The sequence below is a fragment of the Mercenaria mercenaria genome, chromosome 4 (genome assembly GCF_021730395.1).
Source record: "Mercenaria mercenaria strain notata chromosome 4, MADL_Memer_1, whole genome shotgun sequence".
Taxonomy (NCBI): domain Eukaryota; kingdom Metazoa; phylum Mollusca; class Bivalvia; order Venerida; family Veneridae; genus Mercenaria; species Mercenaria mercenaria.
Window position 1 is genome coordinate 77524254 of NC_069364.1, and position 27912 is coordinate 77552165.

The window sequence follows — 27912 nt, forward strand, 5'->3', positions numbered from 1 at the left end:
TTCGGTTGATATTTCGTTTTATTATATACCTATATAAATTCGGTAAAAAATCGGCTTGTATTTCACAATTAATATAAACAGACAGACAAAAATTCCGTATTGTACCTTTTAAATTCCATATTGTACCTGCCGGACTATTTTCATAAATATGCATGACCCGACACATTTCTATAAACAGCGCACATAAAAACATCACTAAGTTCCATTTAATATCGATAAACATCGAAGATTTCGTTCAAGAACAAAACAAGAATCAAAATGGTAAAGGTATATAATAAAAGGGTCATTATAACAGTAGCTAGATCTGGGACTTTGTATTCGGCTCTCATGGATTTTGCAAGGTCGGATCACACTCGGCGCTTGCGCGCCTCGTGAGATCCGATCTGGCAAAATCCACTCGAGCCGAATACTGCATCCCAGATCAATCTACTGTTATAATAACCCTATTTGATTGATCAAATGAAATATATGTCACAAGTATATACAGGCTCAATATTAAAGATAGCATACATAAGTCCTGCAAAGTGATTCTTTGCACTAACTAAAAGTTTTCAGATTCAAATCATGATTTTTAACACTGTATTTATAGATTCCAATTGTAATTTGGTTTTAAAGTAACACTACTTCCCCTGACCTTGATTATATATAATTGAGCTGCACCATGAGAAAATCAACATAGTGCGTTTGCGACCAGCATGCATACGCGCAGTCTGGTCAGGATCCATGCTGTTCGCTAACGGTTTCTCTAAATGCAATAGGCTTTGAAAGCGAACAGCATGGATCCTGACTAGACTGCGCGGATGCGCAGGCTGGGCTGGATCCATGCTGGTCGCAAAGCCACTATGTTGGTTTTCTCATGATGCGGCTCATATATGTGTAGCTGATAAACAGAAAGCTATTGTATGGATCAGATATTCTGCTATAGCATCTTTTCTCAGGGTCAATCAGCTTACTCACCTAGATTGAACAAACTGACCGTTTCTTGATCTGACTCACATTCATTCATTTTTAGGATTTGAGCGTAGGGCCTAAACCAAACTGGCCTTTAAACACATGAATTAGCAGAGGTTTATTTGGTATAAGTTGGGACTGGTTCCCTAAAACATTCATAGATCTCCAAATGAAAACCGACAAAAAATGATTAAAATCTTTTATAATATCTACTAAAGGTTCAAAAGTGTATTTCTATGGTAGTAATACTACACTAAGTAATTGCCCGCCCGCTTAGCTCAAAAGGGGGCGCAGATCTACGGATCTCGGGGTCGTGAGTTCGAGCCCTGGATGAGGCGTATGTTCTCCGTGACGATTTGATAAAAGACATTGTGTCTGAAATCATTCGTCCTCCACCTCTGATTCATGTGGGGAAGTTGGCAGTTACTTGCGGACAACAGGTTTGTACTGGTACAGAATCCAGGAACACTGGTTAGGTTAACTGCCCGCCGTTACATAACTGAAATACCGTTGAAAAACGGCGGTAAACCCAAAAACAAACACTACGTATTTTACTTTTATTATTTACAGCATGTATCTCCCAATGAAAAGGCATCGGCTTCATTTTCAAATCATGGACTGGCACTGTATGTATATTAGAGATTTATAAATGTGATTTTAAATATACGTGTCATTCACATGTGCCAGACACATAATCAAATATTTTACTTCATGCATATATATATCAATTTTTAACACTGTTAATATCTAAGTTATTTAGTTTTCAGCCGGTTAAAGGAGTTATAAAAGGTCAATGAAATTGGCATTCTCTAATACATTATGTATTAGAAATAACGTCCGTTGCAACGTTTGTGTCTTGTGCTTCATTCCTTATTTAGGACATGCCATCCAGCTGACACGTGAAATATATACAACCGTATCACCCCAGGTGCGTATTTTAAAACTGAAGGAACTTTCAGACAAGTGTACAACTTCCGCAGTTATTCTGAGGTTAAACCCATGATGAACGTCTAGAGAATGCAGCCCAAACACAATAGCAGGGGGTGTAGAGAACGGAGGATCGAATCGTACTGTCCTCCGTATTGGGAAGGTTGGCGGTGTCGGAAAGCCCTTGTCGCCCAAAGTGCCGCTTTGACAGCCGGGTTTTGAGCTAATTTTGAGCTCAATTTCTCGAAGAAATGTAGACATGCGGTGTGTCAATCGGTTGCCGGTTCTCTTGAGACGATTATCCATAAATGCCGTACTGATTTTTAGCTTCTGCATGTCAATCTTTATGTGTTTTAATGCGTCTTCTACCTTCTCGTAGCTATCACCCATTCTGTTAATTTCATCCCTGAAATTGTTTTACTTTGTTGTTTTAATCTTTTACTTACCGTATCATCAAAATTAAAATATTTATGTCATTTTTGTCGCTTATTTCAAAAACGTTTACATGCAAACAAAAAACTTGTGTTTACTTATTCTGTAAATTGTATACTGACTTTTTCTATTTATTTAAGACTACCAAGGATTTATCATGAATTTAGAACTCTTGCCAAAACCGGACACATGAAATACAGAATAATGATAATCTTAACTTTTCTCACTCTGGTGTAATGTTTTGTTGAAAAGAATAGCGGGTTTCCTCTATTCTTTAGCATACACTTAAAACTTTATTAAACGAACCGGATAAAATAATAAAATGCGAGGCTTTGCCAAGACAGTGGAAAGACACAAAAGTAATATTCTCTATATCACATATTAGGGTTAATATTAAAATTTTTCTTTCTTTACCTGTTGCAACGTCAAAGCTTTATTACGTAATGGCTTTGGTAGCAACGCATTTTGGTAGTCACTACCAAAATTCGGTCGAGTTTTGATAGTAGTCACTACCAAAATGCGTTACACTCAACGCAGTTTGGTAGTTTACAAAACTCTACTACCAAAATACGTTGGATATGTACACATCCAACGCAAAACGGTATTAATAATAATCTCATGATTTACAAAAGGAATATTTTATGACGAATAGACAATATTATTTCAAAGAGAGTCATGATGGAATACCTTATTGCGGAGGAAGCTTCATTTCTGAGTAAATGATGGATCTCTTACCCTAAACACACAGAACCCACCATTTCCGTGCGTTGTCCAAAATACCACTCGCATGTATACACCAAAATAAAAATCTAAATCTAACGGCGGAGAATTTAGTTTTTTGAAAATTATTCGAGTAAGCCCACATTTTACCATTCTTTCACGTTGTGTTTCAAAGGTATCTGTGGTGGACTATCGAAACCCTTCACCTTCGAAGAGAAAAAAAAATTGCCGGAAATATTTATCTAAGACCCCTAAAACACGCAAAGAATTCACAATTTATGTTTATGTGGGATGAATTAAAAAATATCTTGGTGGAGGACCCAAGAGTCATCCTCACACTTGTACTTCGTTTTACAGAATTCAACATTTTCGTGGTGGACTATCCCTCTGACAACACTAGCACATTACAACAACAAAACAATTCAGTCGTTTGAGGCCCCTTTCACACGCTCAGGAATCTACATTTTGGTTGTTTTTATAAGAAAACTATATCTCGGGAGGGGAACTCCGAACCACCTCCCCCACCATTTTTATAGGAGACATTTCCTCCTTTCATCTCTCTTTTGTGCGTAATGTAAAAATGAGCACAGCCCCTGGTGTAGAAAAAGCTACCAAAATACGTTCCATTCCATGATCCTTAACACATCGTATGTACCCTTGCAACGCATTTTGTCGCTACCAAAACTCGGCCGAATTTTGGTAGTGACTACCAAAATGCGTTGCTACCATTTTGAGGTGTAACATGGCTTTAAGTCACATGTGCGGAGCCTTGTATTTTATTATTTTATCCAACTAGTTTAATAAATTTAAAATGATTTCATACGATTTTAATTTTTTACGGGATGGAATTCGTAGTCGCGCTTTGTTCGTTATAGCTTAAACCCGATTCATATCACGTTACTTGATAAGAATTTCTTTAAGTTACGCTGCAACAAAAATAACAAGAGGCCAAAATTTGCCTAAGTCGCTCACCTGAAAAGGACCTTGACCATTTGACCTTGCTTTTGACCAAGGTTAACATCTTTTAAAGGGAAAGGCAATGTTGTTCTTGTGTTAGTTCTGTCTGCTAGGATTTCTTAAATCTTTTATTAAAGAAGTGAAAGAATTTTCAAAATCAGCTTTAAAATGAGAAAGTTATGAGCATCTAAATATTGGGTCAAATGGTGGCCATTTTGTTTCTATATTACATTGAAAGAAATTACCATATTTTACATATTACACTCAAGAAATATATAACGTTAATCTATTTAAAAAGGTTATTTGCTAAAAACAAAAATTCAGCAATGTGTAAATGCCTCCATGATTAGCCATTTTCTGAATTTCAAACTTCCTTATTTTTTTCAACATTGCGGTCCGAGTTTAAAAAAAACTTTTAGCGTTATGAAAGGCTTTGGGGTGACTTTCATTTAAAATAACTTATTGTCAGGCATTTCTTGCCCTTTAAGAAGTGCATTAAAATAAAAATTATTTAAAGTTGGATTTTTTTCTATATTTTGCTGTGACGGTCCAAAAATGTGTTACTATTAGAACAAACTTCAAGATAAGAAGTTATTTTTATTTTATTTTTAACTCTGATGTCCTCTAAAAGGGACCAAACAAGATCATCTGAACAAATCTGGGAGAGGAACTTACAATAATGCTAGAGATTAAGTTTGATGAACATCCCTTAAGCGGTGCATGAGAAGTTTTCTATTCTTAGCTATGGTGACCCCTAAAAGGGACCATTTGAACAAGTTTGGATGAAGACTTCACAATGATGCCACAGACAAAATTTGATGAGAATATGTCAATTAAGTTCTTTTCCATTTTTACACTACAGCGCCCCCTAAAAATCCAAACACACACACTTGACCAAATTTGGGAGAGGACATTACAATGATGCTACACACCAAGTTTGATGAAGATCCATTTAGCGTTCATCAGAAGAAGTCATTTAAAGGTACATTTTGTATTTCTATTTTAAGCTCTAGTGGCTCCTACATGAGGCCAAGCGTCCCCATTTGAACAAAACTGGCAGGAGACCTTACGATGATGCTAGACACCAAGATTAATGATATTATTTCCAGTGGTTCATGAGAAGAAGTCGTTTAATGGTATTTCTACTTTTAGCTATAGTGGTTCTTAAAAGGGGCCAGGGGGCCCCATTTGAAAAAAATGATGATGATGATGAAGATCTATCAAGCAGTTCATTACACGAAATAGTTTAAAAGTATTTCTATTTTTAGCTCCAGCAGCCTCTAAAAGGGACCAAATGCCTCCAGTTGAACAAAGTTGGAAACCTTATAATGATGCTACAAATTAACTTCGATAAAAGATTTATCAACGGTTTATGAGGAAAAAAGTCATTTAAAGACGTTCCTATTCTTTATTTCTAGCAGCCCCTAAAAGGGGTCAGGTGCCCCCCACCCCATTTGAATAAATTCGGGAGAGCACCTTATAATGATAGTACAGACAAAATTTGATGAAGATCCATCCAGCGGTTCATGAGAAGAAGTCGTTCAGGGTTTTATTTCTATCTTTAGCTCTAGCAGTCCCTAAAAGGGGCCAATGCCCCAAACTGAATAAAATTAGTAGAGGGCATTATGATGATGCTATATTAATCAAGTTTGACGAAGATCGATCGAGTGGTTCATGAAAAAAAGTCGCCTGAAGGCATTTCTTAATGAAGCTCTAGCAGCCCCTTAAAGTTGTCAAGAGCTTCCATTTGAATTGATTTGGGGTATAACCTTATAATGATGCTACAGACCAAGTTTGATGAAGATCCATCAAGGTCGTGTAACGGTTTTTTTCTCTGTTTTTAGCTCTGGCGGCCCTAAAAGCGGCTAAGGTAAACCATTGGAACAAACTTGATAGAGATCTATACTAGGATGCTACTGACCAAGTTTGGTGTAATTCTGAAAATATGTAAATGGACGATGGACGACAGACCACCCACTTGTACTTGTACTACTAGCTCACCCGTAATAAAATTCGGGTTAGCTAATAGAATGAAATAGAAGTTTATGTAATGTGTATCATTGTAATATCACGAAACGACTGTCGCGTTTTCGCGCTAGTATCAAAATTTGTAGCAAAGAGCGTATTTCAAAGTAAATAAGCATGAAATAAAAAGAAAATTAGGTTGTTTTTTTTTCTTTTCGTGAATATGGAATAGTCCTCACCTCGAATTTGGAAAATCTTCACGTTTTGCTCACGTTACGATCTCGTGAAAATATACTGTAGTCACAGCCCGGTGAGATATAGAGGCTATCTCATATTCACGAAGAACAAACACATTCCCTCTATCATGTATTCATTCATTTACAAAAATTTGACAATCGAGCATTGCGGTCCTCTGGCATCTCTTGTTAAAATCAACTATAGATTACTATCCTCGCAAAAATTGGCATGTTATGTTCATCTTGAGGAGGTATGAAACTTTAACAGACTCCGTTGAGGTATACTACCCACGATATCAGAGTCATTTAAAGTGTATTTCGTTTTCATACCCAGAAATCTAAGCCAATTTGGTGGCTTATTGATGAAATTGTCTCCCTTGAAAACAGCTTATCGAGTGTATCGATTAGCCTTTATCGGTCAATTTACGCCTATTGAAATTGTATTTTATACTTCTTTGTTTGAAACATATACCAGATTATCATTCAAAATCACCAATTTGTAGAAATTACAAATTTTATATATATATCAGATATATACATGTGCGTCGATCTAATTCCGTGTGTGTAAAATTAAATACAAAATGTTATTTTAAATTACATGTTTAAATAAGAATATTTAAATTTTAAAAATTATTTTTTTAATTCATTAACTTTAAATTTATGATTCACATACATTTTTGCCCTTAAAAGACATAATCAAAAGATTAAATTCATATCTAAAAGTTACGCCGAGTAATGGGAATAACCTTCCCGACTCAGTTTTGAAACAAAAACCCGATTATCGTTAAAAATCACCAATTTGAAGAAATTATGTGTTATGTATTCTGCAAATAACCTCGGGCAAGATATAAACTCCACTAGTAATGTTTCATTCCATGTCGTTACAATACCCCTAATTAAGAAAATCAATGTAGTGTGTCAAGATTATCAAGATAAGGGAGATTAACGTTAAAATGGTATAAAGGGAAACAATCAAATTTAAACAATTTGGCTTAATAATCTTCAAAACACGGTCTCATGTCCAGCCCCCGTTAAAGACATGATCCAAAATATGAACACCTACTACATATTATCATTGTAGTATGACAGTAAAGTTGGTAGGCAGTTGGTAGTTGGTAGTTGAACATTCGAATAACCAACTACTTACTAGTTGCCAGTTGGTTATTCAAAATGTATTAGCAAGTTCGATTACCTTTTTAAACTCAGAATAAAACACAATATAGCATAATTATGTTATCAATTTTGAGGTATTGGTTTATCACTTTTCATTTCGCATGAATACTGCATACTGGAAAGTAAATAGTTATTCAAATTTTGAAGAAAAAAAAATCAAAACCTATTTTAAAACAATCAAATCGTACAATTAGACTTGATTTGCTTTTCGATTTCAATACAAATCACTTCCAATATATAGATCCGCCTTTGAAACATTCAGGTGAGCCAGTTGCCAATTCATATGCGAATAACCAACTGCCTACTGGTAGGCAATTGGTAATTCGACATTTTCCAGACAGTCATTTTTCTGGTCGAAAATGATAAAAACATTCATTTTAATTCTTGTTTTGTTCTTAAGCATTAATATTTATTCCTTTAAATGCATTCAGCAGTCTCCAAAAGTACCAGGAGAGCCAGTTGCCAATTCGTGATATGTTTCAGAAAAGTCTTTTTTTCAGACACAAATGGATAAAATCATTCAATTTAACATTTATTTTGTTCTTTCATATCAATATCTGACACTTTCAACGTAGACATCAGTCTTGGAAACACTCAGGAGAGCCAGTTGCCAATTCGCGTGCGAATAACCAACTACCTACTGGTAGGCAGTTGGTTATTCGACATTTTCCAGTAAGTCATTATTATGGTCGAAAATGATAAAAACATTCATTTTAATCCTTGTTTTGTCCTTAAATATTAATATTTATTCCTTTAAATGCATTCAGCAGTCTCCGAAAGTACCAGGAGAGCCAGTTGCCAATTCGAGATAATGTTTCAGAAAAGCCTTTTTACAGACACAAATGGATAAAATCATTCAATTTTACATTTATTTTGTTCTTTCATATCAATATCCGACACTTTCAACGTATACATTAGTCTTGGAAACACTCAGGAGAGCCAGTTGCCAGTTCGCGTGCGAATAACCAACTGCCTACTGGTAGGCTGTTGGTTATTCGACATTTTCCAGTCAGTCATTTTTTTTGGTCGAAAATGATAATAGCATTCATTTTAATTTTTGTTTTGTCCTTAAATATTAATATTTATTCCTTTAAATGCATTCAGCAGTCTCCGAAAGTACCAGGAGAGCCAGTTGCCAATTCGAGATGTGTTTCAGGAAAGCCTTTTTTCCAGACACAAATGGATAAAATCATTCAATTTAGCATTTATTTTGTTCTTTCATATCAATATCCGACACTTTCAACGTATTGATCAGTCTTGGAAACACACAGGAGAGCCAGTTGCCAATTCGCGTGCGAATAACCAACAGCCTACTGGTAGGCAGTTGGTTATTCGACATTTTCCAGACAGTCATTTTTTTGATCGAAAATGATAAAAACATTCATTTTAATTTTCGTTTTGTCCTTAAATATTAATATTTATTCCTTTAAATGCATTCAACAGTTGGTTACTAGTATTCGACATTCTCCAGGAAGTCAATTTGCCTACCAGTAAATGTATCAATATGGCAGTAAATCACAATTGAAAATATATTGAAAAACAAACCTGCAGGTAAAATTCAATAACACTGTACATTTGATAAAGGTAAAATAGCTAGTTATCATCACTATTATTATGTTCAACACCATTGAATATGCCATTGTATAGAAATAGGCGCTTAATCAAATTGTCCGTTTCAGGATCAGAGTCATAAATTAACCTGGCCAAGGAATCTGAGGTCGTAAATCGGTGGCGTTAATGGGGATATTACGAATTGGAATGTTAAACAATGTGCACACTTCACTAGCGCCAAACATCTTTGGTTAAACTACCTAAGTTCATTTCAGGACAGGTTCAAGGGCATATGAAAATTGAAAATTTTTCAGTTAAAAGTACTTCTACAGTTCCAATAAATGTAATGAAAATTTTATGGACTGTTTTCTTTTATCATATTAAGTAAACCAAAAAAGCAATTATTCAGAATAAAAATATTAGTCATTTATTGTCCGCTTGGTGTTACTGTAAACAACAAATTTTATATAATATTCTTTCTATATTCAATAAATTGAAAATTAACATATGTTTGAGAATCCCTTTTGTGTATGTTAAAATATGTTTAATATACATTGTATCTAAATCAATTTCTATAATCTTTTTATATTTCTTTTTCATTTTCAGTTACATCTTTTATAATCGAGTTATTTCCATTTCATAATTTCCCTCAAGATTATTTTTTATTTCCTAGCACATTACGGAAAATCGGTGCAGGTTCATTCTCTGACCTGGGTTAGAAGTCAGCTGCTGAATTCGTCATTTTTCTCCCTGTGACATATATCTTCATAATTCTGCATTATACCGAATTGTTTATTATGTTGATTTTCAAATATATATTTTTTCACTATATAAGTCTACTGTTAATTCATAAAGGTATCACTTATAATTACACATTCAAAAAATGATACTCTACGTGTTTGTATTTTCTATAATCATTACTTTAAATTTATTACTGTTTTGATAAGTGTACAACTGACTTGATCAAGTAAATTAACCATACTAATGATAACAATAATAAAAAACATATTTTTCATTGTAGGTACTGTTATATGCCTATTGAAGAAGACATTAACCCCTTTTGTTACTCTTAACAAGGTCTTATTGACAGCACCATAGCATGAATTCCCAGGAGAATCATTTGTGATTTTATCAGTTAATAAAATACGGCCAGTCGTTTGGATGCGAATAATTAAATCACTTATGCTAAGCACTCGTGATTTAATTATTACGCATCCTAACTCTTGCCTATATTTTATTAACTGATAAAATATAGGAACAAATTTATTATTCCTTGAAGAAAAAGCCAATAGTATTAGTTAAACTGAATGATGTTATCGTTTTTGACGAAAAAATGTTTTCCTGAAACTAAGCAGTTTGTTATTAGCACGCGAAAGGGTAACTGGCTCTGTAGAATGTTTCTTAGACTCATCTAAATATTTAAATTGTTAGATAATGAAGAGTTAGGACAAAGTTTGAAATGTTAAATTGAATGATTTTATTCTTTTACATCTAAAACAAAACATTTTCTTCAACATGTTGTGAATTGGTACCTGGCTCTGTTGATTGCATTTCGATAGTTAAATATAATTTTGAAGACAAACTAGTGATTGACTTGAAAGAATAAATCATTTTCAACTGAAAGACGGAATTTAAAAAAAAAGGATCAATAACCAACTACCTTCCAGAAGGCAGTTGGTTATTCGCTTACGAATTGGCAACTGGCTCGCGAATTGGCAACTAGCCCTATTGATGTTCATGAAGACTGCTTAAAATACATTGAAAGTGTTGAATATTAAAAGATTAGAGCAAATGAAATGTTAGTTTGAATGATTTTATCATTTTTGACAAACAAATGGTTTCCTGAAAAATGTCGAATAACCAACTGCAAACCAGTAGGCAGTTGGTTATTCACATGCGAATTGGCAACTGGCTCTCTTGAATGTTTTTTCGAGACTCATCTATACATTAAGTGTTTGATACTGATATCTTGCAGCAAATTAAGTTTTAAATTGTATGATTTTGTCTAATCATAATAGGTCTGGATCTTTTCAAAATTTGAATAACTAGCTACATTCCAGTAAGAAGTTGCATATTCATGCGAAATTGAAAACCATACACCACCAAACTTATAAGTTTTGCTAGACTACATGTTTTATTTTGAGTTTAAAATGTAGTAGAAGTTTCCAATAAATTTTGAATAACCAACTGGCAACTAGTATGTAGTTGGTTATTCGAATGTTCAACTACCAACTACCTACCAGCTTTACTATTATAAAGCATATGTAAATTAATATAAATATCTAAAGAAAAAAAGTGTTTAGGCTATAGTGATAGAATGGCATTGGATAATGACGAACATCCGTGTAATATGCACGAGTTTTGTTTGTATATCAGCTTACCTCAGCTGTGTCCTATTTTCGTATATTTCTGCTGCAAGATTTTGGACCTCCTTGCTAACTTTTTCAGATCTTTCGCTGTGAGCGCCATGGGCTCGTTTGAGATTTTCATATATTTCTGCTTCAAGATTTTGGAAATCCTTGCTAACTTTTTCAGTTCTTTCGTCATGGGCCCGCTTGAGCACAGCAACGACTTTGCAATAGTTTTTCTCAAATACGTTTTCTCTTGTTTAATCGTCTCTTTTATCAAACTTGATACATGTTTGTCATTCGGAAGCCGACATTTATCTTGTTCGTCTTTGGAAATGACTTTGGACTGAGCTTGTGGGGTTTGTTTATTGTCCTTCACCTGAAAATAATTGAGAGACGTCAAAAGAAAAGCTACATCATATAAAATGGAGTAGCATTATAGCAGAATTTTTAGGATATATGTATGTTTGATTCAAGTTCTTCCACACTTTGATATGGCCATACTACAAATTGCTATAGGCTAATGGAATACTTAGATTTGCTTATCACAGATTTTCTTCGTCGAAGTGACAACTCTTAACTTTCATGTGTGTAAATAAGAGGATGCAACTTGACACTTACAAACATGGCAATACTCGTAAATTACATTATCTCAAGTGCCGTGGTTCTACATTGCAATCATTATAAATGCGTTATGATTAATTACAAATTACATTCGTTGAAAATCGACTTTTGATTCTGCAGGTTTTAAATTTAACTTTTTTCTGTCATATTTCTATGCCCATTTATATTCATTCTTTGTTTTAAGCAATGTCCAAGGATAGGTATGTATGTCACACGCAGCTACTGTATTGATATCTACGCCGTTTCGAGCTATGGTAAATGTTTTTTTTTTTGTTGTTGTTGTTGTTGTTTTTTAGTTATTTACACGGGATGGGATCCAACATATGTATTCCCAAATGGGCATCGCTTAAATTCATACGTTGTGCTTCCGGTAGTACATATGTGGTAAAAATTTCGAAGAAAAACAGGTGAGGTTTTTTTTTATTTGTGATTGAATTTTGCGGAAATGACATTATTTTGCCAAAAAATCGCGATGCAGTGCAACCGAGTATACATTAACTAGCACGTAAGTGCATGTACCCTACCTGTATTTGTAGAAATGACAGAGAAAAACTTATCCTCCGTGAAGCGGTATGGCTGAAAATTAGCAACATTTTTATCAACAGATGGAAATATGTTGTAATTGCCCTGCGCTTGCTTAAATTTTGCCCTCGAAACCTTTCATATGCAAAACCCCAACCAGAAAAAAAAATATGGTGATCACATTGCTAGAAAAATGTTTTTAGGCGAGAAAACGAATGGGATACATATGTTGTGCATGGGCTACATATGTGGTGCACTAGACTTTTTAGAACTCCACAGATCTTGAGCTTAAATGGTACCCGGATAAAGAAAGGAACTGGAAATACGTGCCAAGTACTCGTATGTCACATTATTCCAAGAATTATATACATGTATATTAGGCGTAAAACAATTGTTTGTTTCCGGTATCCCGACCTACCCTAAATTTTTGGCCCGACCCTTAATGTTTTTATGGTCTTGGAGAATATTTTTTTCAACTTTTTAACAAAAAGTTGCAAAACTGCACTTTTTATGCTTTAAACAATGCCAGTGATGTTAGAAATCAACTTACTGATGCTTTAAAGGCATAACCCCCTTATTTGTAATCATTTTTTGACAGACACAAAAATAATTTCCGAAAAGTCTCCCTTAATAAAAAAAAATCAAAAAAAAAAAAAAAGATTTTCCGACCTACCTACCCTAATTATTTTGAGCATGTTACCGGAAACAAAGAATTTTTTAGGCCTTAAAGGGATAACATATTAGAAACGAACACAGCTTTAAGCTTACATATGACGCTGTAAAACATTTCCACTAAGGAGTCAATACATCTCTCCTAAATCCGAAGGGGTTTATGTGTTGCTTATGTGTGCTGATCTGTGAATGTCGGAAATATGCATGTATAGTTTGGTGTATAGCATATTAGCTGCCGATACGGTCTGTATAATTATATGTTATTGAACCTAGTGTTCTTTTTGTGTTTGTTTTACTCGTTCATGTGCGCCTCTATATATATCTTCGGTGGTATTTTGCATCGTTAACTGTGGAAATTGTCTGTCATTGAATCATGTACGTGAATTGAGTTATAGAGCCAAATACCTGTGTCTCGGGCAACGGACTCGAAAATAAAATGTAATAAATACTTTAGGGTCTGGGATTTCAATTCAGGATGTAATTTTGGTTTGCCCGATACAGAACTATTGGCCCGGCCGCTCCAATACATAAGATATTGTGGACCTGACACTTACTTGTGTTGAACTACGCAGTTTGTTGCAATATAGGAGGGAGGGTATACCACAAGGTACTCGGTCAAAATTGTGTGAATATAACCGAGCATGGTCATTAAATTATGCAATATGTCCTGGGCCCTTAATTTGATTAAGTTACCTACCAGACGCAGCTATGTTCTGATTATATGACCGTGTACCTTGCAGTATAACCTCCCACCTATATTTCCATAAACTATGATAGGCCTAGAATGTGGAGTTGTGGTATACATGTAACAAGGTAGTTTTACACAAGTATGTGCCAGGTCCGCAATATCATATGTACATGTAATGGAGAGGCTGGACCAGTAGTTCCGTATCGGGCAAACCAAAATACCCCCTGAAACACCCTGACCGTAAAGTATTTATTACATTTTATTTTTGAGTCCGTTGCCCGAGACAGATATTTTGCTCTATAACTCAGTTCACGGACAGACAATTTCCACAGTTAACGATGCAAAATACCGCCGAAGATATATATAGAGGCGCACATGAACGGGTAAAGCAAACATGAAAAGAACACTAGGTTCAAGAACATATAATTACGCAGACCGTATCAGCAGCTAATATGCTATACACCAAACTAAACATGCATATTTCCGACATTTACAGGTCAACACACATAAGCAACACATTAACGCCTTCGGATTTAGGAGAGATGCGTTGACTCCTAAGTGGAAATGTTCTACAACATCTAATATAAACTTTAATCTGTGCTCGTTTATAAGTTATCCCTTTCATACAAATGTATATAATTTTTGGACTGATGTGACATATACTTGGCACGTATTTCCTGTTCGTTTCTTTATCCAGGTACCATTTAAGCTCAAGATCTGTGGAGTTCTAAAAAATCTAATGCACCACATATATAGCCCATGCACAACATATGTATCCCATTCGGTTTTTCGCCCAAAAAAATATTGTTCTAGCAAAGTGATCGCCAAATATTTTTTCTTCTGAATGGGGTTTAGCATACAGAAGGTTGCGAGAGCAAAATTAAGCAGGCGGCCCGCATGGCAACTAAACAACATATTTCCATCTGTTGATAAAAATGTTGCTATTTTTCAGTTATACCGCTTCACGGAGAATACGTTTTTCTCCGTCATTTCTACAAATACAGGTAAGGTAAATGCACTTACATGCTAGGTAATGTATACTCGGTTGCACTGTATCGCGAGTTTTTGGCAAAACAATGTCATTTTCACAATATTTCAATCACAAATAAAAATCTCACGTACTTTTCTGCGAAATGTTTACCACATATGTACTACCGGAAGCACAACATATGATTTTAAGCGGTGCCCATTTGGGAAAACATACGTTGGATCCCCTCCCGTGCTTCGAACAGCCTAGCCGGTCGTACACTAGAGCTGGAATGTTTCTGACGAGTGCATTCTGAATTGCGCATTTGCAATTTCGAGAATACTTCTGCAAACTGATATTCTCAGCATAGATACAAGTTTACATGTCGAAGATTTATTAATTATGCCCTCTTTAACGTATTTATGTACATTTTGTTCAGCAAGTTGAGAGGGAAAATCAGTTTCGACCGTGTACAATTAATGGTGTGTTTCAAAGCCGATTCTTAAACATATTCACAAAAACATGCAATTTTAAAATGTCTTGATTTTTATTTAATTCAATGGTAAATTTCGCCAGTGAAGATTTAAAAGGTTCTAAATAAATTCACAATGTTGGAGGTTCTCGAGCATCTATATGTTTCGCCCCAGCGGTAACATAAAAAAAGGTTTTTATTATAAATCTGCATTAAATGCTATTGATCAGGCGACCCGACAAGATTGCCGAAAACAAAAGTTTGAACTGACAAATTCTCAAATGGGTTGGCACAATAAAACGATCAATACACACATTTTTTTTTATTGAATTTAACGTCACACCGTCATATTGATAGGTTATTTTTTTTTAATGCGGAGGAGTACCGCAGGTGCCTAATTTGGCATTATTTAACGCACGTGTGGCCACCTGGGTAGAACCACTGACTTTTCGTAAGCAAGTATGACTTCCTTATAATATTGTTTAAACCAAATGTTACCAAAATTATATGAGCTTACCAGGCATCAATATTTTATATATTTTAATAGCACTGTTATATAATATATATTATTTGTGGATCGGATACCTTGAGTGTTAAACATTGCAAGTATTGGTGCACTTATTATCATTGTTCTTTCCAAAACGATCTCTCTCTCTCTCTCCCTCCCTCTCCCTCCCTCTCTCTTGGCATCTTTGCCGTTGTCGGATGAATCGGCTGCAATTTGATCAATATTTGCGAGAAAACTAGGAACAGCTGGCAACAAAACAATCAATATTGTTCGTCTCAAGTATACACAAAGAGGATTTACTTTAATTTGACGTGTTGTTGATACAACATTGTAGGAAAGTCTCACAGGCTCACTTAGAAACAAAAGTGCTTATTATCCCGTAATTACTTCTATTTTTCGCATTGCTAGACGATACCTCGTGAATACGATTTGGCATTTCGTTCTTACGAGAAAATTATTTTGTAAATTCAGAGATAAAAGAACATCATATTGATTGTTTTGCTGTGAGAGAGGTAGAATTGTGTGCTTTTGTGTGAAAATGTATCTTACATAGCGCTACTGTGCGACAACAAGCTTTAGGTCATTGCGACCAGTATGGATCCAGATCAGCAATTTGAATCTGGATCCAAACTGTTCACTTATATGTATCAGTTGCAAACAAGTTCTTAAACTGATTTTGTAGCGATAAACGTACAGTATGGATGTGCATGCACTATTTAAAGTTTTCGTAATTTACATTTTTTTCTCGATACCTTTTGTGTAAGAGCCAACAACTGCAATTTATTAGCTAGATAAGCTTTCTCGATACTTTCAGAAATTATCTTTATATTTCGAACTTTTCTGAAAAGTATTATCGCAATATTCTAAAGATTCCTGGAAATAAAAACATATCAAGAAAAAAAAAATGATTGCGATAATGCTTTCAGAAAAACGCACAACTTTGCTGGAGAGTTTAAAATATTATCTTGATAGTTACCGAGCATCTCATGGCAGTTGCAAGCATTAAGAATATTAGAAAATATTATTTATTGCAGTGAAATGTTTTCAGAAAAAAAATACACACATTTCTTGCAAAGTTTACAAATTATCGTGATATCTCGTGGCAGAAATATGCCACCACAGAAAGCCAACTTTTTAATAAAATATTAGTCATTTTTTCACGCATTTTCCTCCCTTTTTCATTTTTTTTTGAGTCGGCATTATTAAACGAAGGTTGCAAAATTGATGATTGCTTGTTTGACCCAACACAATTATAAATCATATGGCGGCTACAGACTGGGCCACCGACCTTGCGCAATGTAACTGAATTTCTTTTTGACATGAAATAATTTTCTATGTCGAACAGCCGGCGAAGGGCATGTAATTTGAAATTATCAACTTTATTCACTCGACAACGGAAGTCCCGCCATTTACTGAATACACATGCAATGAGCGATAGACACAAATTATCATGATATTATTGCCTACCTGAATTTTCCGTGTATCGTCAAATATCTCATACCGGCTCTTTAATACGTCTACGTCTTTGTTTACCGACGTCACTTCCTGCCGAAGCTTATTTACTTCTGTCATCAAAGTGTCAAAGTAAGAAACGAGTTCGAGGATAAAATCCGTCCCCATGTCCGCTTTTGATTCAAAAATAATTTGATAACCAATGGCGTATAAGAGAAAAAAGCTTAAACGGCACATCTTTCAACAAAATATAAAGCTACTGTCTTAGAAACTCTAGAAACTGTATAATAAGTGTTGTATTTATATAGTTTTACTTTAGTTGTTTAGACCGGATGGTAAGCATAATTAGCTGGGAGAACACTTACATTATGAAGTGTTTTGCATCAATTAATTTATACGAAATAAGCTGCACAATATTTTGCGGTGAACTTTTAACAATACATTTACAGCAGACGAGATCGCACCAAATGATCGCACCAAATGTATCTACTTTTGCGAACACTTAAAAACACTTTGTTCGGAATTCAATTTAAATTCAACCATTGCAACTTCATGACTATCACCATCATCAACTGTAGCAGTATCAACATTTTCGGAATAAAATGTCTAAAAATGATAGGTAACAAAAAGAGAACTAAATAAATAATTTAATAAGTTAGTGTCTAAATGCACATGTCATTATTCTATCACTCCGACCTACATCACAATGACATCGATCTGTCTGTCAGCCGTTGTTGTCTATACACTAACACCATATCCATACGTAAATAAATTATTTAGAGAAAGGCCTTGTAATAAAGTACATTGATCTCTAAACGATTACCAATGTATTTAGAGTAGATGATGTAGCAGTATAGTGTATGCAGGGTTACGAATATAAAATACCTACCTGAACAGAGCCTTAAATTGTTTTATTTTTTAGCTCACTTCGTCCGTCCGTCCGTCCGTCCCATTATGGGTTTCAGAGTTATGGCCCCCTTAAAGGGCCAAAATTTGCTATTTTGGCATTTGCAGACATATAGATACTTCATTTATGGTTTGATTCGATACAAACTTAAAAAATAACTTTAACAACTTTAACAACAATAGATCTTGGATTCCATGATGAATCCGTCAGATCTAATTATAGGTTCCTGAGTTACGGCCCTTAATTGACCCCTGAAAGAGCCATAATTTGTTAATTTTTACCATGTGAACACGATAGAAGTGACATTTTACATTCGATTTTAACCACACTTGCACACAACTTAAGTCACAATAAGATCGCGGTTCCTTTTGAAAACCGGCTAGATTCCGTCATGGGTTCTAGAGTTACTGCCCCTGAAAGGGCAAACTTTTCTATTTTAGCCCTTTCAGCCTTATAGAGGTTTCATTTATGCTTTGATTTGATACAAACTTGCACAGAATGTTTATCTTGAATATCTCTAGGCCAATTTTGAAACTGGATTATGTGGATTAAAAACTAGGTCTCCAGGTCAAATCAAAGGAAAATCTTGTTAATACCCTAGAGGCCACATTTTTAATCCTATCTTCATGAAGCTTGCAAAGAAAGTTTATCTTGAATATCTCTAGGCCAGTTTTGAAACTGGGTTATGTGGGGTTAAAAACTATCTTCAGTTTGAAACTGGGTTATATGGAATCTAAAACTAGGTCACCCGGTCAAATCAAAGGAAAAGCTTGTTAACACTCTTAAGGCCACATTTATGATCCTATCTTCATGAAACTTTGTCAGAATGTTTATCTTGATAATTCCTAGGCCAGTTTCGAAACTAGGTTATGTGGAGTGAAAAACTAGGTCATCCGCTCAAATCAAAGGAAAAGCTTGTTAACACTCTAGATGCCATATTTATTACCCTACCTTCATGAAACTTGGTCAGAATGTTTATCTTGATGATTCCTATGCCATGTTCGAAACTGAGTCATGTGGGGTCAAGAACTAGGTCACCACTCAAATCAAAGGAAAAGCTTGTAAACATTGTAGAGGCCACATTTATGACCCTATCTTCATTAAACTTGGTCAGAATGTTTATCTTGATGATTCCAAGGCCAAGTTTAACAGTTGAGCGATAAAGGTCATCATGACCCTCTTGTTATTGCTTCTTGGCGTCTCCGTATGCTAATTGAATGTGTTTATTATTGTGGGGCTAATGGTAGCTGGGTGCGCATATGGAAACTCATACTATATCCCATATACTACGGAAGGCTGGTGCGCCATGCTAATTGCCAAATGCGAAATGACAAATAGTTAGTGAAAATGCTATTATGTCAAATAATGACTGTCAAATCTTAATTGCCAAATGATAAATGCTAATTGTTAAATGAGACATGCAAAACAATAAATGCCAAATGCTTATGTGCTTATTTGAAAAAAGAGCTGAATATATCAGTGTATGAATGCATCCTTTAAACAGTCATTGACCTTTTTAGTATATCTTTGTCTTTATTAAAAAAATTTTTTTTCTAAAAATGTTAAGGGAAAAACTTTCGGTCCAATGTTCTTATGGCCGATAAAACATGTTACTGTCAGACTAGTAGAATATTATATGTCTTTAATAATTTAAAGTTACTTTCACTAGGTTAAGAGTTAGAAGTCATAAAGTTTAAGAATTTGACAATTAGCATTTATCATTTAGCAATAAGCATGCATTAGCTATTTGACATTTAGCATTTAGCATTACGTGCATGGTATAAAGCATTTGGTATGTAGCATTAAGTAATTGGCACATAGAGTTAAATAACTGGCATTTAGCATTAAGTAGTTGGCATTTAGCATTTAATATTTGGCATTTGGCAATTAGCATGGCGCACCGGCCATACGAATACATGCACTAAATGCTAAATACCAGTTGCTAAATGTCTAATATTCAAAAAGATAAATGGTTATAACCAAATTATTGAAAACATATAAAACTGTGCCAGTCAGGTCTAAAACACTAGTCAGGCAAACGTGGGACTAAAACTGTTTACCCTAAAATGATTAAAAACGGTTTTAAAGAGTCAAAAATTTATGTTACAAATAGGCTAATAACTCTTTAAGCTCGTTATTTAAATAAGCATATATATAGAAATGAAGTATTTAGCCTTTTTGACCTGCATTTGTTTTGCAATTTACAATTAGCATTTATCATTTTACAGTTACCATTTGAAAGTTCATTTTAAACATTGAGCATTTAGCGATTAGTATTTAGCATTAAGTAAATGGCATTTAGCGTTTGGCAAGTAGAAGGGCGGCACGCATAAAAGGTTTGATGCTGGAATAAGTATGAAGTTATGAAACTATATGACCTCTGTTGTATTTGCAGGCAATATCAATCACCTTTTGAGATATCTTAAATCCTTAGAGTGCACTCTCCAACCCACGCCGAAGCAAAGTCACGTTCGTAGTCATAGTCCTAGATACTAATATTGTTATAGTGGACGCAACTTGACTCCGATGGTTGACCTTTGTATTATAATACATAATGAGGCACAACCTATTATTGAAAAGGAGTGTACGTTAAACACTTCATATCTTTGCTTTCATACATTTAAACACACCTAACCTAAGCACACCATATTTCTACAATGAAATAATCGATATGAATAATCAGTCTAAGGTCAACCATCGCGGTCAAGTTGCGACTACTATCCGCATTGACTAATCAATCATGCGATGTATTACAACATCTGTTTATAGATATGACATTCTGTGTCCTATCTGCATGGTCAAAGTTCCGAATGATATGTCAATTTATCATCGAACATTTTAAAGTTTTATTTTTAGCAAATAAATTCACAGAAAGAAACATCTGCGTCGCTGATGCAAAGAGTTTACTAGCATTATCAAGCGAATATATTCTATTTGCTTTCATTTAGTCTCTCTTTGACCGCAAATTAGCGCATTTCGCAGCATTAAAATACACACAGCTTTACTAATATACCAGTGCAATATTTTGAAATAAACTTCACACCATGGCCATTTTCTAGAAGCGACACCTTCTTGACGAGAAATAGTAATCGTTTAAAATTGATTATTGTACGAAGTGATTACTTTTCTTGCGTCCTTAACTGAATTAGAATGAGGCCCGTCAAATGTCATTTTATACCTTAGAGAGATTCAACTTAGCTTGTGGATGAGCCCAAATGTAACGTAGAGAGTTTTATAGCTACATCTTCATAACAACTGTGTTGTATTCCAGTGTACTTTATGATTCTTAAATTTTGTTTTCATACATCGAACATGCATTAATAGATTTCGTGTTTAAATGTTATCTTTGGACACAGTGAAATACATGGAGTATTTACAATGGAAATCATTACGACTCCGTGTGCATTTAGTACAATAGAATAATGACAGTCTTCAGTACTGTTAATGCACGATTTTACATCAATTTATACAATTACAATATGCTTTGACATCACAGTATACCATTTTTAGTATATTCGGGTAATAAAATGAATCTTAATTATGTGTATGTACAAAATAGAATCCAACACAGTTAATACTTCAATCGTTTAGATGATAAAGAATATAGATGTGCACCTATTGTAATATATCTACATGACTCCCTCTACCAAGGGCGTTAATTTGCATAGAAATATTAGATCATAAATGTTTTTGATTGGTCTGGACTTGTGGAAATGGTCGCCCTTGAGATTATCGCACCAGTGTTGTTTATACGAAAATAAACGTTATTTTCTTTTTATACAAAATGCATAGTGAATTTAAATATTTCGAAACAAAATTCATTTACATTACAAGTTATCGAAATTCAATCATCACTGAAATTTTCAAAATAAATAAATAAATAAATAAGTGGACGAAGTTTTCAAGTCGATAGTATTGTACAAAACATGTCATGCATTGTAATAAACCAAAACCGTGTCACCAGTGATTTTGACAAATTATACGTGCCTCGGGTGATCCTAATGGGCATTGGAATTTTGACCATATGTTGTGTACAGTACTATTTTTGCGTGGAACATAAGCTTTCAGCTGCCGCCATGTCGTCATTTTTCGTACACCAATTATAAATTATAAACGACATAAAGCGCAATTTAATGTGGACATATTCAGATTTAAACGGCCTTTGGATCTATGTCGCAGTACCTTAGCCCAATAGGAAAACAGTAAGTGCCATTTAAATTGACTTAAAATTAGTTGTATTACCAACCGCTGAAATATGCTCTATGAAACTATTTAAAAGGTTAATTAATGATATTATATAAACATCGGAGCGGTCCTCTGACAAAATCAAGTTTTAGCTCTAATATAGGTTAGAGATCACCAATGATTCTCCCAAGGACACAATTATAATGGCGTGTTACTGCCTTCCGTAAATCGAATCATTCATATTAAATCGCATTCTGTTTCAATAACTATCTTAGTTCCACAACAGTTACTGTTTTTGCTAGAAAGGTGACCTGAAATAATAACATGTTTTTTAAGAATCCTTAGTATAATCGATTTGAAAGGAGTCGGTATAACCAACATTTGTTGTCGGTTTGTGATAAGCAGTTATGTCTTACATATATAAATCTTTCATCAATCCACTCCGTAATGGTTTAATGTTAAGCATCGATTTTGTTAGATTACAGAAAATCAAGAGACAAGAAGATGGCCCGGCTTGCAGTCGCATTGGTATTGATCATGGCTGCTGCTTACGTCACAGCTGACGAAGAGTCCAAATGTGCAATCGTGAAACACCGTGTATTTCCATACAATGCACGTGAGGTAGAGGCTGATATCGTCAAATTGGTAGAGTAAGTGAAAACCTACTAGCTGAATTAAAAGCTGAAATCTTTGTATTTAGACTTGTTGGTCTGTTTGATTCAAGAAAACAAATAAAATAATACTTTCAGTTAAAATGCTTCAATTGGAGTTTGTAACGTTTACACATGCCTTCGGTTAGAGTTTTCAACACCCACAGGGTTTGCCTCATTTTAGGAAGTAAGTGCTGGCTATTTCAGAGAGAACACTTTCAGCATAAAATTGTTGAGGTTGCCTTTCTCTTTTGAAAACGTATTATCTACATTGATTGCATTCATATGCCCCTGAGTGAAATCATGTTTAAATTCAAAAAGTTAAAGTATGAATTTAAATACAGATGTAGCATAACTTTAGAAAATTTTCGACTGTTATTGTGTAACTTTAAGAATTTAGGTATGTTTAAAAAAATTAAGACTCATGGGCATATGCTGAAATGGTCACATAGAGAGACACACTAAATTACATTGGTTGTTGAGATGTTGTAACATGTTATCGTTGAGACGTGACTTGCGTTTTAACCCTCCTTTCCCAGAGTGTCAGTTGGGATTTTAGAACGTTGTAAAATTTGAAGTAGTCTTAAAATGTATTATACATGTATAACACTTTACACTGCATTTGTTCTATCTACAGAGATTGCCCATGTGGTAGCATTTGTAACGATGGAATCTGTGAACAAGGTATGATTATCTCCAACCCAAGACAAACTGTAGTCTTTAGCGAATTGTAACCCTGTGGATTTTTTTTGTTATATTTTGAAAGGTTATGATAGTCAAAGTGCCATCCAGTAAGAATTCCATACATATAATACTTGGTTTGGCCATCGGTATGGCGGCCATTTTAAATTTCAAAATGGCTGTGTGCAATATATATCTACCGCATTTCTCCTTAGGGTGTCTGACATTACTGTTCTCATTTTAATTTGTTAGGTTTTAAGTCGCACCGATATGGCAACTTTGCAGATTTTAATGATAGAGAATGACACCTTTTAGGACGGCATCATCAGTTAAAATAATGTTGAAGAGTTGGGATTGAAAGCCACGAATGTGACGGGAAAGTGATTTTGACCACAAATTGTTTCAATATTGCCACTGTTAATATTGAGCAAAATATAAAACCACACAATGCAAAATGATTTGATAGCTATATATATAAATGGCCTCCGTGGCCGGATGGTATAGGTCTCTGACTTTGAATCACTTGTCCCTTACCGATGTATGTTCAAAACCTCGTTTCGGGTGTAGAATTCTTCAGTGAGGAAGCCATCCAGTTGGTTTAGGGAAGTGCTAAACCATGCCTGAAACAGTGCCCCTGGAGAGGGACACCTAGGGTTTCTCTACCATAAAAGGCTGGACAAATTGCCATATGACGTTGGTGCAACCTGATTATTTCGACTCTATATCATGGTCTTCATCTGCTGATTGGTGGTTTTGCTGATAGTCAGGTCACGTGACATTAGAAAACAGTATTTTGGCTATAACTCAAGACCCTAGTCACTGCTGAATGACGAGCGGCTTTGCTTGCCTTGACCATCCGCTTGATACATTAATTCTCACATACTTATTGGATCACCACAATGATAGAATGTACAATATGAATGTTCATTCTACGTCGTTTTTAATTGATCTACCCTTTTACTAAAGATGATGTTGGCACGCAAATTGTTCTTGCCTTCTTTTATAAATAATATAAAAGTCATTGCTTTATGAATTACAGTTTTACAGTTATAACTATGGTGGCTGATTTCTGCCATCTCGTTCTGGCGCGTTGGCGCGTTTGCAGAGCGCCAAGTTGCCAACATGCCAGGACGACAATTATACGCGCCAAGACGACAAAATCCATATTTGTCGTTTTGGCGCGTTCATTTGTCGTCTTGGCGTGTTGGCGCGTTGGCGTTTGCAGGGCGCCAAGACGCCAACACGCCAGGACGACAATTATACGCGCCAAGACGACAAAGTTCATATTTGTCGTTTTGGCGCGTTCATTTGTCGTCTTGGCGTCTTGGCGCCCTGCAAACGCGCTAAGACGCCAGAACGCCAGGACGACAACTTCCCAATTTAGCGTGTTGGCGCCCCCGCCAGAACGATAAATGCCTTGTTTGTCGTCTTGGCGCGTATAATTGGCGTCCTGGCGTCCTGGCGTTCTGGCGCCCTGCAAACGCGCCAACACGCCAGAACGAGATGGCAGAAATCAGCCACCATATATAACACTGATATTTTGACAGGTTGTAAGTTGTATGATACATTTATTGCGGCTGGTTCCGAGTCCGAAGTTTACGGCAGAAAGTGCAGATGCGGTGATACACCTGATGAACGCGGCATGGTTCTCAAGGTAAGTCAACAGTAATAGCCCTATGTATTGCTGGAAAATAAAGTAAGGGAAACATGGTATTCTCTTAACTGTGTGATGATTTGTCTGACATGGAAAACTCGTGAAGCGGTTGATGCTAGGTAATTTCCGTGTGATTACGTAATCTCGTTAAGCAATTCGACATTCTTCGGCCGTAAATGTAGCTCAATGAGTAGACTGGTGCACCGTGCTTATTCTCTACGTTTCATAAACGTAGAGCGGTAGTCTCACAACCAGTCGGGAACCAGGCCACTCAAAAAGCACCCGGCATTCCGTAAAAAAACCCCGGAAGAATGCAGGAAAAAACTTAATTTGTCAGTATTAAGTATGGAGTTGGCTAGCCACACCTTTGTTTAAACGCCAAGAAGCCCATTTTTCCATTGAATAACATTGTTTTCCGCGACTTATAGCCACACTTTAAATCTACACTTTGTGTCATTTAATAAGTTACCTTTTAGTGATGTTAGAATACCCTTTGATCGAGATAAAGAATCTCAGTTCCCAGTGTGAGGATCAGGTTTCTTTAACTTAGGTTTTGCTATATTCATACTGACTTTATACTTCCTGATTTTTATTATGGAAAGTAAAAAACACGACGATACAAGCAACATTTATGTAAATGGTACAAGATATATGATAACTAAAACTTATAACGTCCTTCGTTGTTTTTTGCATTATATTTCATATTACAAGTAGTACACATTTGAAATTTCAACAAAATCAGATATGACTGTATTAATTTAACGACCCATTTCACAAAAAAATTTATATAAAACTAGGTATAAACCTTTATGTTTTGCATTTAATTAACGCATTGTTCTCGTTTATAAGGAAAACCGAGTGTTAGATAATTATGGAATTATGTCTATCCACATATAATTTTGTACTACGATATACCGAAAACGAACGGTGTGACCGCTTAATTTGATATAAGAAAAAAACTGTTAGAATATTCAAATTGATAATTATCTTGTAATTTAGTTAAGTAACCCTGTAAGTCTCAAGTTAAATTGAACAGAATCTTGACAGGAAAAACATACTTTTTTTTGCAATCAGTGAGTGAAAAAAAGGTGTAATTACGTACAGAAAAGTAATATCATGATAGTGATAGGCATCTAAAGGGCTGGTACTCGTTCCTTTAAATTCAGTATAAATTTTTCTCTAATCTCTAGTGTGAAGAGGGTGTAGAATTCATCGGTGCTCCAGAAGGTGTTGCTGAGTGGGAAAACAACCCGGCTTGTAAGGAAGCTGACAACACCGTTGCTTAAACGAAGTGACCGCATCTGATTAATTTTACATGTATCTGTTTCCATTTTATCTGAATAAATGCCTTTCTGCCTTACTTACAATTTTGTGTTTGTTGTTTTTGCCATTTGAATGTTTTAGTTTAGCTGCAGTGTTCATTTAGTAAGTGTTCTCTTTCTAGGTGTGATTTGTATCTGTTTTACGTTCCCCAAGGAGCAGCATATAGTAATCAGACCGTCTCTCTGTCCGTCACCTCGGTTTCCGATCAATAACTAAGGAACATTTCCGCGCATGAACCTCAGATGAGATGGCAGATTGGTCGTGACGGTAGATGTTGATTTTGAGATCGCTTACTTAAAGGTCAAACTTAATAGCATTATTGCCTGGGTCAGTAGATGACCCCTAATGTTTTGGGGTCAGAAGGTCAATGTCATGGTGACCTTAAGAGCTAAAATTTGGTTTCCGAAAATGATTTGGCCTACAGTCGTCAAACTAATAAGACACCCCAATAACTAGAGTGCATTAATCTACAGCCCTTGAACGTCATAGCATATGGCGGCCTGTGGTCAGTATATCACCTATATTGTTTTGGGGGTCAGTAACTGAGTAAGTCTAAAGACAATGCCGCAATGATTTTTAGACTGAAAATGGATGATGCTCAGTAACTCAGGAACGCTTTGGCCTACAGTTGTTAGGATAATTGCCTGTGGTCGTTAAATGACACCTATTGGTTAAGGTGCCTGTAGGTCAAATGTCTAGGACATGGTGATCTCAAGACTGAAAACGGTTCCTGCTAAATAGTTGAATAGCCCTACTGCCTCTCCCTTCAAACTGCACAGGATGATTGCCTGAGGTCAGTAGCTTTAGTAGTTCAGAGGTCGAGGTCACAATGATCTTGACACTGAACACATTTTAGCCCAATCATTAAACATGCTTTGGACTACAATCCACATACTTCATAGAATGATTGCCTGCGGTCAGTGGATGACCCTTATTGTTTTGGTGTTCAGTAGTGATGTCAGGACTGAAAATGGGCAGGGCCATCATGGGGGCATTCGTGTTTTGCAAACAGCTCGTTTTTTTCCTTTTAATAACCAAATATGGAAAAGCTGTTGTGCAATGACAAGATAATCGTTTATATAAAGCCCATACGTGCTCGACCTGTAAACACTGACTCCATCTAAGTGAGCAGAAGGAAGAGCTAATGTTACTCCTGAGACAAAAGGTTAACAAGCAAAAAGGGCGAGTTGATTTTATGCTTTCTATAACAATTTGGAACCCTATTTAAACAAAAGGGTAATGTAGATCCGTTCAGAAATGACGACTTTGACTTTATTGAGACAAATATTCATATTCTGGCATAGGTTTATGATGTTCAAATAGAAAATATGGCCTCTTGACTATGCA

General features: G+C 35.4%; 3 protein-coding genes across 3 annotated transcripts; 1 reads left to right on the forward strand and 2 right to left on the reverse strand.

Annotated features, from left to right (window-relative positions):
• Window positions 1-1494: 1494 nt before the first annotated feature.
• On the reverse strand, window positions 1495-11512 carry LOC123552197 (uncharacterized). Its single transcript, XM_045341662.2, has 2 exons — window positions 11294-11512; window positions 1495-2284 (listed from the first exon to the last, which is right to left on the reverse strand). The coding sequence occupies exon 2, from the start codon at window positions 2266-2268 to the stop codon at window positions 1822-1824; it is 447 nt and encodes a 148-aa protein (XP_045197597.2). The 5' UTR covers window positions 2269-2284; window positions 11294-11512; the 3' UTR covers window positions 1495-1821.
• Window positions 11294-17471, reverse strand: LOC123552196 (uncharacterized). The gene is made up of 2 exons (XM_045341661.2): window positions 17181-17471; window positions 11294-11639 (listed from the first exon to the last, which is right to left on the reverse strand). The coding sequence occupies exons 1-2, from the start codon at window positions 17400-17402 to the stop codon at window positions 11295-11297; spliced, it is 567 nt and encodes a 188-aa protein (XP_045197596.2). The 5' UTR covers window positions 17403-17471; the 3' UTR covers window position 11294.
• A 4417-nt stretch (window positions 17472-21888) lies between these two features.
• On the forward strand, window positions 21889-26600 carry LOC123553515 (uncharacterized). Its single transcript, XM_045343216.2, has 5 exons — window positions 21889-22274; window positions 22736-22907; window positions 23545-23591; window positions 25136-25242; window positions 26433-26600. Exons 2-5 carry the CDS (start codon window positions 22762-22764, stop codon window positions 26526-26528), a joined length of 396 nt encoding a protein of 131 aa, XP_045199151.2. The 5' UTR covers window positions 21889-22274; window positions 22736-22761; the 3' UTR covers window positions 26529-26600.
• Window positions 26601-27912: the final 1312 nt, after the last annotated feature.

Coding starts and splice junctions, on each gene's coding strand:
- LOC123552196 (XM_045341661.2), bottom strand. CDS start 17,402: ATGTGCCGTTTAAGCTTTTTTCTCTTATACGCCATTGGTTATCAAATT. Junction 11,640..17,180: donor ACGATACACGGAAAATTCAG/GTAGGCAATAAT, acceptor AATTATTTTCAG/GTGAAGGACAATAAACAAAC.
- LOC123553515 (XM_045343216.2), top strand. CDS start 22,762: ATGGCCCGGCTTGCAGTCGCATTGGTATTGATCATGGCTGCTGCTTAC. Junction 22,908..23,544: donor GATATCGTCAAATTGGTAGA/GTAAGTGAAAAC, acceptor TTCTATCTACAG/AGATTGCCCATGTGGTAGCA. Junction 23,592..25,135: donor CGATGGAATCTGTGAACAAG/GTATGATTATCT, acceptor ATATTTTGACAG/GTTGTAAGTTGTATGATACA.
- LOC123552197 (XM_045341662.2), bottom strand. CDS start 2,268: ATGGGTGATAGCTACGAGAAGGTAGAAGACGCATTAAAACACATAAAG.